Here is a 12,414-nt window from a genome sequence, read left to right as displayed (position 1 = left end):
ATTGGCTAAGTCAAGCCTTTCTCCATAGTGGGTAGAGTTAGCATCCAGGATGGGTTGAGCCTGTGAATCTTTATTTGAGGGCTCCACCTTTGCCTGAAATCCCCAGTTACGACTCAGTCATCAGACTGGACAGATGTGGCTTGGTCATCTCCATTCCTGTTTGTTCTGAGTCAACATCCACATCACTACTGCTTTCAGTCAATCTTATTCTAACTGAGTGTTCCCTAGTTACTCGCCTATTGTTGCTGGAGTGCCGGGAGGATTGTGGGCCGAGCTTCAGCTGTTGCCCGTGCCAGCAGTGGCATTGAGCACGACGAGGCCTGGTCTCTTGCTCTGTCACGGGAGTGTCGCTCTCCTCCTTTTCCATCCTACGGCACTTACAGTCTAAGGGCCTCGGCTCTGCTTCTTTGGGCAACATGGTAGTGGCCTAGGGAGCTTTCACGCTTCCAAATCCCACAGTTAAAATAATACCGGACTGTGTGGGAGGTGATTTTTAAAGCGCTGTGAAGAGGCTGCACTTGAACTGTGAATATTCTGCCTGTCAGCCCAGTGTGGTTTATTTTCGATAACATGTAGGATCAATTGTATTTATTTCATTCTCTATAGTGAAGAACACTGAAGCTTGTAATATTTGGCAAGCGTCCCATAAGATCCATACCTGTTTCATAAATCTGTGAGATCAGTCTTCAACTTGGCTTTATCTTCCTTTCCTTTCTTCCTCCAACAACGATGCTTACATCGTATTCTATTTTGACAATTGCATTGTATTTTGATGAATTTCATGCATGTATTTACACTTTTTTTTGGAGAGAGAGAACATGTAAGGAAAAGGTATTCTGCAGAGCAATACTGCTGCGTTGTTATTAGTATAAGATATTTGACAACTAGGAGAATTTCACACATTTGACAACACATTATACTTCTGTTGCACTAGAAGGCATCTTGTGTGTCTTTACTTAAAAATTGCTACAATACAGTACCAGAAATCCTGAAGTCTTTAGGAGTTGGTCAGTAAGTGAAAACAGTGAAAAAAATATAAATTCACTAGTCAGTGATCTAGGTTATTGTGTTAACTTTACAGCTTTATATTATTGAAATGCACTCTGATGAACCCATTTAGATGAAATATAATTAATTCTGTATTATAATAACATAATTTAATTTAATAGATTGTGCTAGGGATGGTGAACTTTTTTCCCCTCAGGTGGTGAAAGTGTGCGCTATCACGGGCGTCTGTGTTCTCACATCCATAATTCAATGTCCCCCATGTACCCTGCCCCCCATATGTGCACAACCCCCCCATATGCTGCACCTGCACATGTCCACACAACCCCAAGCATGCAAGCATGACCCTCCTCCCCCACTATTTTGGGCCTAGCAGGTCTCCCTGAAGCCTCTGAGGGTGAAAATGGTCTCCCCTGTCCCTCCCACCGGAGGCCCTCCAGAGGCTAGAAACTGCCTGTTTCCCGACTTCCAGTAGGCCCATTTTTCACACTCCCCAGGCTCTGGAGGCCTTCCTGATGCTTGGGAAGGGCAAAAACAGCCTTGCCTGCCCACCCTGAGGCCCCCTGGAAGCCTTTGCATGAGCCCTATACTTACTGGCATCCAAAAAAGGCCGTGTGAAGACGGAGGGGAGGGGAAGGGCAGCTTGGCGGGGCCAGCCAAAAATCATCATCACACAGGACTATACATTTCTAAAAAAAATCTGTCACATAGACCACATTTGTTAGAAAAGTACGTATTAAGTCACAATGGTTTGTATTTTATTAATATATACAACATTTTAGCTGAGCATGTTTCCTTTGAATAATTTTTTTCTTTTAAGGTATGGTTTATAATTTATTTTATTATGATTTTTCTAATTCGTATTTTTCCTTCTTTTCACAGCCTGGATTTGTGGCATCATTTCTATCACAGTTATTAGCTTGTTGTCTTTGCTAGGTGTGATTTTGATTCCTATAATCGATCAGGGATGCTTCAAATTCCTTCTCACCTTCCTGGTTGCTCTTGCTGTAGGAACCATGAGTGGAGATGCACTACTTCATCTGCTACCGCATGTACGTTCAGTCTCATTCTAGATTTTATGCCTTTGTTTACTTATGAAACATCTGTTTTCAAGCAGACCTGGGTTTCAAGCAGATAGATTGAAAATAATGCCTGTAAGTAGAGGTCGAGATTTGTATATCTCACTTCTTTTTGAAAAGTTGGAAAGATGTGAACAAAAAGCCTGGATACCCTAGCAGTTATATCCATTCCACAAATCAGGAATATAGGCCAATCCATAAAAAACAATTTTGAGCTTCCTACATTTGGAAAAAGTTAGGCAAGGTTGAACTAATAAGCAGTTGAATTAATAATTCTTGTCTTACTGCCTCAAAATCTACAAGTGAAATCTGTATATAAATAAATCCTTAAGGCTTCACAATAGAGAGTACACTTGTAGCACCACAAAAGCATTTATCCAAGATAATATTTGGAATACTGTATTTCCCTAAAAATAAGACCCTGTCTTACATTTTTTTGAACTCTGAAATAAATGTTTGGCCTTATTGCCATGCACTCAAAAGCCCAAATTGCCTTATTATCAGGGAATGTCTTATTTTGGGAAAACAGGGTAGACATATGTAGCCCCAAACTATTTTTTGTTTGCTTATGAGCTCATTTTGAACTGTCAGGGACCATCCAATTTACTGAGAACAGGAATATTAGACCAATTTGATCTTTGTCATACTTGTTTTTAAGAGTAAGAATGGTAATCAACTTGGTATCACTGCTTTGTAGCATCATTCCACATCATTTGGCTTTGGCTTTTCTCTGGGAAATGTTTTGTGCATAACATCATCTTTTCCCCTTCATTAGTCCCAAGGAGTCCACAATCACAGCCACCACGCGGACCAGGAGCACGAGCACGAGCATGAGCACCAGCATCTCCACAGCCATTCCCATGACCATGGAGGATCGGGTCAGAACTTCCTAGAAGAGTATGATGCTGTACTGAAAGGACTTGTGGCCCTTGGAGGGATTTACCTTTTGTTCATTATTGAACACTGCATACGAATGTACAAACACTATAAGAAACAAAGGGTATGTTTTGACAAATTCAGTTTTCTAAGATATAATAAGATTGCACAGTAAAGAAAATAGATAGGAAGGAATAGGTATATAGTTTTCAGTTAGCTAACCAGTTAGCTCTCACTGCAGTCATCCGACAGGAATTTGCTAAATTTATTTTTGTATTAAATCTCCATCCCTCATTGGTCCTCAAAAGTGGATAATAATATATTGGAGAATTGGACAGAGATCTGGACTCAAACACTGAAATCTGATTCAGAGTAGAGGTACTCTCTTTTTAGTTACTGCCATGTTTATTGACCATTCAGTTACAACAATGATGAAAAAGTAATCTTGTAAATAGTCTTCACATTGTGGGTCTGTAAAAACAAAAGAAAAGTGAAGTAAGATCATAAATACAGTCCTGGTTTAATTTAGTGCCTGCTTTGCTTAACAATCAAGCTGCTTAACAATCAATCCCAATTCTGGTCACTAAAGAAGAGCAATCTTGTAATATTTCTTGAGAATAGTTAAAGCAGTCATGTTTATTTCTGGCCTTATACGTATAATCTTCAATGTTACATGACATGAATGAAGGGGGCTTTCAGTGGGTCCTCGTAGTTGCACCTATCACAGTGTCCCCATGATTATGATCTGGGCACTTGGCAGTCGGCCTGGAGTGATGACATCACAGCACCCTGCAATCACATAGTCACCAACTGTGACTTTTATTGCAAGTTTTCATCGCTTTGGTGCGATGGTTAGAATGCAGTATTGCAAGCTAACTCTGGCAAATGCCAGCAATTTATTCCTGATCAGCTCAAGGTTGACTCAGCTTTCCATCCTTCCAAGGTGGGCAAAATAAGGACTCGGATTGTTGGGGGCAATATGTTACAGAGGGCTATAAAACACTGTAAAGCGGTATACAGTGTTCCCTTGATTTTCGCGGGGGATGCGTTCCGAGACTGCCCGCAAAAGTCCAATTTCCGCGAAATAGAGATGCGGAAGTAAATACACTATTTTTGGCTATGAACAGTATCACAAGCCTTCCCTTCACGCTTTAAACCCCTAAATTGCAATTTTCCATTCCCTTAGCAACCATTTAGATTATTACTCACCCTGTTTATTTATTAAAGTTTATTAAAAATAATATTTATTAAAGGCAAACAAAAGTTTGGCAATGACATATGACGTCATCGGGCGGGAAAAACCGTGGTATAGGGGAAAAACCCATGAAGTATTTTTTAATTAATATTTTTGAAAAACCGTGGTATAGACTTTCTGCAAAGTTTGAACCCGCGAAAATCGAGGGAACACTGTACATGCCGAAGTGCTATTGCTCTTTTAACAAGCAAAGTCAATGGAGAAGTGAACAGGCAGTCTTTATGTGATTGTAGGACACTGACCGTGTAGGTTTCACCTAACTCAGGCAACTGGGGCTTCATAAATTGGTGTAATAATGTGATGTTGCTCCTAGCAATGGAGTGGGTGGTCCCAGTCCCTAGTGTTAAGTAAGGACTTCCTGTACATGATTATCCTCTAGAACTGTGTGATTTTGGAAAATGGCTTAACATGCTCTTTCTTGGACAGCTTAACTGCAAACTGAGTCAACTTTACTATGTGACCATATTTTACTGTCCCTGATGGATCTGAAATGTTTGGAATCTGTGCAAAACTTACTGCAGCTTGTTGGGAAGGGGCTAGATTTGTTGCGTATTATTTCAGAGGTTGATGTGTTAACATTTTAGGTGTTAGATTTTTTTCTTTAAAAATAACAATCCTCTTTTGACCTATCTCTTTGGAGAGATAGAGTTATCTCTCCAAAGCAATATCCTATTGAAAATAGAAAAATGGGTGGCCCTTTGTGTGTCTGGAAAAGTATTTTGTAGGTCAAGTACAGAAGTAATTCTTCCCTTTTAAAGATGTGAATTTGTATTCTTTGCGAAAAATGTTTAGCAAGAGTCACAGCAAAAAGATAGATTAATGACATTGATTTGAACAAAATAATAGAATACAGAAAGTGGAATTGGCAAGTGGCACAACAACATTCTTAATGAGACTTTTCTGTTGTAAAGAGATGGATTCATGTTTCTGCTAATTGCCTAAATTAGTTTCAGCAAGCTTCTAAAGCTGAGCAATTTCAGGATCTTTAGTGGAATGTGTTCCTTTGTATTATTCCAGGAAGTTGTTCTAATGGGCCTTTTCCCTTTGCCTTCAAGAGTAAAAATCACTAACACTGAGGTCTTTCTGTCACTTTTCAGACAAAACAGAAATGGTGTAAGAAGAAACAAAAGATTGATGAATCGCCCATTGGAAGGAAACTTTCAGATCATAAGCTAAACAGACCTGATGCTGATTGGCTTCAACTCAAGCCACTAGCAGGTATCTCATTTATGATCAGACTGCCACTATCTCTGCAGCTTTTGTGCAAACTCAGTACTGTATCTTATCTCATTTGCCAATTTAACAGATTAGTTAATTCTTCTCCATTAATGAATTATATTTATATCTGCTGTCATTTAATAAAACAAAGATAACATGTTCCCTAATCCATTCAAATTTAAATCTTTATATATTTTTATCATGTGTATGTGTAGTGATGGGCTACCAAAATTTTTACTATCACACTGTGGGCGTGGCTTATGCATTTTGTTTCAACATCTTTCAGTGCTGATGAAGTGGACAAGGCCATTGGAGCTGTGAGTTCCGCCACCTGTTTACTGGATCCGTGTCCCTCCTGGTTGGTTTCGGCCAGCAGGGAGGTGACGCGGAGCTGGGCCCAGGAGATTACCAACGCTTCCTTGGGGAGGGGAGTCTTTCCAACACTCTATAAAGAAGCGCTTGTGCGCCCCCTCCTCAAGAAGCCTTCCCTGGACCCAGCCGTACTTAATAACTATCGTCCAGTCTCCAACCTTCCCTTTATGGGGAAGGTTGTTGAGAAGGTGGTGGCACTCCAGCTCCAACGGTCCTTGGAAGAAGCCGATTATCTAGGTCCCCGGCAGTCTGGTTTCAGGCCCGGTTACAGCACGGAAACTGCTTTGGTCGCGTTGATGGATGATCTCTGGCGGGCCCGGGACAGGGGTTTATCCTCTGTCCTGGTGCTCCTTGACCTCTCAGCGACTTTCGATACCATCGACCATGGTATCCTTCTGCACCGGCTGGAGGGGTTGGGAGTGGGAGGCACTGTTCTCCAGTGGTTCTCCTCCTACCTCTCTGGCCGGTCGCAGTCGGTGTTAGTGGGGGGTCAGAGGTCGGCTCCGAGGTCTCTCCCTTGTGGGGTGCCTCAGGGGTCGGTCCTCTCCCCCCTGCTATTTAATATCTACATGAAACCACTGGGTGAGATCATCCAAGGACATGGGGTGAGGTATCATCAATATGCTGATGATACCCAGCTTTACATCTCCACCCCATGTCCAGTCAACGAAGCGGTGGAAGTGATGTGCCGGTGCCTGGAGGCTGTTGGGGCCTGGATGGGTGCCAACAGACTCAAACTCAACCCGGATAAGACAGTGGCTGTGGGTTTTGCCTCCCAAGGACAATCCCATCTGTCCGTCCATTACCCTGGGGGGGGAACTATTGACCCCCTCAGAGAGGGTCCGCAACTTGGGCGTCACCTCGATCCACAGCTCACATTAGAAAAACACCTTTCAGCTGTGGCGAGGGGGGCGTTTGCCCAGGTTCGCCTGGTGCACCAGTTGCGGCCCTATCTGGACCGAGACTCATTGCTCACAGTCACTCATGCCCTCATCACCTCGAGGTTCGACTACTGTAATGCTCTCTACATGGGGCTACCTTTGAAGAGTGTTTGGAAACTCCAGATCGTGCAGAATGCAGCTGCAAGAGCAGTCATGGGCTTACCCAGGTATGACCATGTTTCACCATCACTCCGCAGTCTGCATTGGCTGCCGATCAATTTCCGGTCACAATTCAAAGTGTTGGTTATGACCTCTAAAGCCCTTCATGGCACTGGACCAGAATATCTCCGGGACCGCCTCCTGCCGCACGAATCCCAGTGACCGATTAGGTCCCACAGAGTGGGCCTTCTCCGGGTCCCGTCAACTAAACAATGTCGGTTGACGGGCCCCAGGGGAGGAGCCTTCTCTGTGGCGGCATCGGCCCTCTGGAACCAACTCCCCCCAGAGATTAGAACTGCCCCTACTCTTCCTGCCTTCCGTAAAGTTCTTAAAACCCACCTTTGCCGTCAGGCATGGGGGAATTGAAACACCTCCCCCGGGCTTGTTCAATTTTATGCATGGTATGCTTGTGTGTGTGTCTGTTAGTATATGGGGTTCTTTTAAATCTTTAAATATTTTAAAGCTATCTGAATTATTTATGATTTGTCATATCTTGTTTTGAGCCGCCCCGAGTCTTCGGAGAGGGGCGGCATACAAATCTAAATAATAAATAAATAAAATAAATAAATTGAGTGCTCTGGGGTAGAGCTCCAAATTTTGCTACCGGAACTACATTCCTGGCCGTTCCCGTAGGAGCCCATAACTGTGTATGTGTAATATACACATAGTGCATATGTATTATATAATGGAGCAGATACTGCTTTGGAGAATATGTTTTGAATGTTGCCCAAATAATTGGAAGATACTGCTTTGACAAAAGTTTTGATTAATTATTCCCCAAATGTATGGATTTTTGCAATTCTAAAAACAATGGGGTTTATTATGCACTGGCTTATAAATACTGGCTTCTCATTCACATACAAATTAGGAAATGAGTTTTGTGTGTGTGTGTGTGTGTGTGTGTGTGATGCACCATTTTCAAATTATTGAATCGTAGTTAATAGCTAGAAGCCAAAATAATCATGCTTTTTGCATACTGATTTAGGGTTAAAGCAAGTGGTGTGGTGTGTTAATATATTTGCATGCAAGACCATTTTGATTGATGCCCCCTTATTTATGTCTACTGAAGTTAGGATTTGTTTAGAAACTTGAACTATAGTTTCACCTTGTCCCTAGGTTTCTAATCCACCATTTTGGTAATGTCAGAATGTGCTCTATTAGGAGCACAGTTGGGTCTGTTTATACTGTACATACTGTCTGTATGTAATTCCATAGCCACATAAAAGTTAACAGTAATGCAACCATGGAAGACATAAGAATTACTTTAGCATTGTCTATGCTGGATGTCTATGGCTGTCCAAGTTCTGGGTGTATTTTTACCCCGCTACCCTGCTTTCAAATATAAACAACTGAATTTGGGATCGTTCCTTGAAAAGTATGTGCTCAATATCTTTCCCAGGCAAGTATCAGATAGTTCTCAGTAGGGCAAGCATCCATAATTAGTATGCCAGTTACAAAAAAATAAAACAAAGGAAACAACCGCCTCAGCGTATACACAGACATAGGCCTGCCCTGCTGTATGAACAAATGTTCTTATGTGATGTATTCTCATATACACATCTTTATGTATATTCAAGCATCTTAAATATATTTTAACATGTTCTATTTAATGTGCATTAAGTTTTCTGGGTTCTGCCTCTTCTATTTCACATAAACACCTCTCTTCCCCCCTCTCCTACTCCACATACTGTATATTTCCAATACTAGACCAGCGTTGCCTAACCTTTGTGGCTTGGCAGTCCAGCTGAGTGGGGAGAGGGAATAGGGCTGTATCAGTGGTGGGCATGTGTATGAACAAACCTGCTGCTTGTGTGAATCGAGCTGCACACGTGTGTGTTAGTCCGTCTCTTGCGCAACCTGGTTCCAAATAGACTGCAACCCGGCAGAGGGGCACGGCCTGAGAATTGAGGACTCCTCTACTAGATGATAGCTGGAATGAGCAATGTAAAGTGTTTGTATCTCTGGGTTAAACAATATTCTGTGTTGTAATCAAGATTGGCAATGTGACTTTCACATATAAGGCTATGCTGCTCCCCAAAATATCTCCATTTAGCATTCCTGGGAATAGTTAATTTTTGAATTGGTAGCATTGCCGTCCTAATCAATGCATTATATTCATCCCTTGTTAACTTACATATTTCTTGGGTTCACCCCCTTCAGGAGCAGATGACTCCGTACTGTCCGATGATCGACTTAATGAAACTGAATTAACAGATCTGGATGGCCACCTTGACTCTCTGCCAAAGGGCTTACTATCTGCTACCGAGGAGGAAAATCGAATGCTCCACTCCCATAATGACATCTCTCATCATGCCCAGAGCAACAATCTCTCAGATGCGGAATTTGGGAGCCATCATCGAGATGTTAAAATAATAGCAAGGAAGCACAACCATCTCTGGCCACATAAACATTCCCACCACTCTCATGGACACTGCCACTCAGGCAAAGACTTAAAAGACACCGGAATAGCTAACATTGCCTGGATGGTAATAATGGGAGATGGGATCCACAATTTTAGTGACGGCTTGGCCATTGGTAAGCAAAGCAGAAGGTTTGGAGATGGGATGAGATAGTTTGACGTGTTCTTTGCAAGAAATAAACTTGAGGTGGGGTGGGGGGAATGGGATAGTTTGTGTCTGATTTAGAAAAACAAAGTGAGAGGGATTCATTAGGGGAAGTAGTGGTGTTAAATAAGGCTCTGTATCCTTTTCTCTAATTGCTCCTGGCAGATTATGCAGCACCTCAGGAAGGAAAGGCCTGCCCTTCACTTTCCTCAGTCCTTTTCAAGTATCAGAAGCCTTCTTTCTTTGCAGCCACAAATGATTTGCTGGTTTATATGGGAAAGGGGAAGGAATGCAATTACGTTGAGATGCCACTTTCTCTTTGTGAGTTCTTGATTAGAGATCCCTGGGTATATCTGGAGGTTTTCATGCAATAGCTGCTTCACTCCAATATTCATATTTGCATTCTGCAATGTTATCTTCTTGCTTGGGGAATGGGCTGGGGCGTGGAGCGGAGCCATGCAATATGTAATCCCCTTGGGGGAAAGGGCGGGGCAGTGCCATACACCCAATTGAGATCTGCTGATTGAGAAGAGTTGAGAAGGAGGGCAATTCTGACTTCATGTCGATATGTGGTGTTGAAGCAAAGCCTGAAGCAAAGTTTTCCAGGTTCAATTTTCTTGAAATGAGTTGGGTCTGAAGTGGTTCTTTGGAGCCTTGTAGGTTCCAAACAAACATTTTTCCCCATTTTGTACTCACCTTGTACATAACCAGGTAGGTCTCCTAATAATAATATTCGGACTACTTTGTATAGTAGATCTTGTTCTCAAATTCCAGAGCAACACTTTTTCACCCCTTGCATATAGATCCATGAACTATTTCAATAATTTGAAGTGAAAACATGAGTATTCGAGCCATTACTTTGCTTGTTAACTTGACATTATCTCAGCCAAAAATGCTACCTTTATCATCACTGATGTTTTGTTTAAAAATAGCCATGTCAAGATAACCAATTAAAGTCTCTATTTTGTTCGGTTCTCTGTACCCTCACCTCTCTTTTCTCCAGGAGCTGCTTTCAGTGCTGGCTTAACTGGAGGAATCAGCACATCCGTAGCAGTGTTTTGCCATGAACTTCCTCATGAATTGGGTAATCAGCTAATGTGAATGTCAGCTGTGCTTTATTCTTTCATCTGTGAATCAAAAATGCCTTATTAATAGTTGTGATTATTTATATAGCTCATGATATCCTGCATTTATTTGGTTTTAGCCATAGAGCTAGCGCAGCTTCATTCTTAGGCAAGGCCTTGCTCCTTTCAGCTTCAGCTGAGGAACAGTGAAAATAAAAATCATAAATCAGGTTGACATCAGTAGAAATGAAAGCTTCCCTATAGACCAGGGTGCTACGCACTTGTGTACACCAAGATATTTCAGAAAGGTATGGAAAAAAAACAAAATACATAAGCGATCACAATAACAAAGCTGTTAAATCATCTGCCATCAACAGTTGTAGCTGCAAGGATCTCTGGAGGTCCTCGTGGCATTCTTCCTTCCCCACACTGGCACCTGCTGCCACTCAATTGAAGCCAAAGAAGCATTGCCGGAAATAAAAAGAAAGGCTGGAAAGAGTTTACTGGAAGCAGGTCCCAGGTTTATCCAGCTGATTGGCTTGACACCTGCTTCCACAGGCTCTGGGAAGCTCTGTGAATATGTAGTCCATATGTAAAAGTCGGTGGGCTGCTATGTGTGCTGGGCTTGGCTGATGTTTTTAATCAATTGAAATTGAGAAATGTCTCCCTGCTAAGTGGCCTAAATGTAGGAATGGATAATGCAGCACTTCAGGGAGACTGCACAATCTGTCCAAATCTTGCATTGTGTGGATGTGATATCCTGTCCACAGCCCATACATATATTTGTTCAGTTGAGATGTATTGTTGTCCTTCTTTCTCAGGGTGTAAACTAAATTTCTAGTGTTCTAGCTTCAAAGTGCCTTCCCTGCAGGGGAAGAAGTCCTCCCCCCCGCCCCCTGCCTTGTGCTTCACTGTCTCAGGGATAATGCTGTGTTTCATTGTCTAGCAGTTTTCACGCTTTCTCTTCTCCACTGCCCCAAATCTAGTCACAGTCACAGAGCATTTGGTTCAGTTCTGTTCAGTTACAGAATTTCAGGAAAGGATCAGCTGATCGTGTTTACAGCCTTAAGGGATGTTGGCTGCCTCTCTCCATATGCATCGCTGCTTTGATTTCCATTCTCTCTTTATTTCTGCAGTCTGTCCTTACATTTTATGTTGACTGTTTCCTAGTATGAATTGATTGCTTATTTGTACCCTATGACTACCATTCAGTGTTGTACCTCATGATTCTTGACTAATGTATCTTTTCTTTCATATACACTGAGAGCACTGAAGACAGATTCCTTGTGTGCCCAATTACACTTGGCCAATAATGAATTCTATTCTATCTTATCTTGTAGCATGCTTTTACAATCACAGGGGTATTTTTTTTAGCGGCAACAGCAGCTGAATTGCTAGCCAGTCCTTTGTCCCAAGAGATCATTCCTGCTTTGTTGGGATAAAAGCAGCCAGATTAACAGTACAGGTAGTCCTTGATTTATGACTGCAATTGAACCTGACATTTATGTTGTTAAGTGAGGCATTTTAGCCCCGGTTTACAACTTTCCTTATCACAGTTCTTAAATGAATCATCACAGTTGTTAAGATAGTAACCGGATTGTTGAGTGAATCTGGCTTCCCCATTGACTTTGCTTGACAGAAGATTCCAAAAGGTAATCACGTGACTCTGGGATAACGCAACCGTCATAAATATGAGCCAGTTGCCAAGCATCTGACTTTTGATCACATGATCATGGTGATGCTGCAATGGTTGTAAGTGTGAAAAATGGTCACAAGACACTTTTTTAATGCGCTGTTGTAACTTTGAATGGTCATTTAATATACTTGTAAATTGAGAACTACCTGTAACAGATGGCAGGCATTCTGATATAGAAATATAAA

The 12,414-nt window shown here is 42.0% G+C and overlaps 1 protein-coding gene across 2 annotated transcripts in view; it reads left to right on the top strand.

The window, feature by feature from the left end:
* Positions 1-12,414, top strand: part of SLC39A10 (solute carrier family 39 member 10) — a 42,694-nt gene that overhangs the window by 28,235 nt on the left and 2,045 nt on the right. For both annotated transcript variants that reach the window (XM_070732133.1, XM_070732132.1), the window contains exons 4-8: positions 1,888-2,057; positions 2,860-3,084; positions 5,313-5,433; positions 9,066-9,440; positions 10,473-10,553. In XM_070732133.1, coding sequence (XP_070588234.1) covers positions 1,888-2,057; positions 2,860-3,084; positions 5,313-5,433; positions 9,066-9,440; positions 10,473-10,553 — 972 coding nt within the window. The remainder of the gene's footprint in view (positions 1-1,887; positions 2,058-2,859; positions 3,085-5,312; positions 5,434-9,065; positions 9,441-10,472; positions 10,554-12,414) is intronic.

The sequence above is a fragment of the Erythrolamprus reginae genome, chromosome 1 (assembly GCF_031021105.1).
Source record: "Erythrolamprus reginae isolate rEryReg1 chromosome 1, rEryReg1.hap1, whole genome shotgun sequence".
Classification (NCBI taxonomy): Eukaryota; Metazoa; Chordata; class Lepidosauria; order Squamata; family Dipsadidae; genus Erythrolamprus; species Erythrolamprus reginae.
Note: the sequence above shows the minus strand (reverse complement) of the source record. Positions and strands in the feature narration are given on the sequence as shown.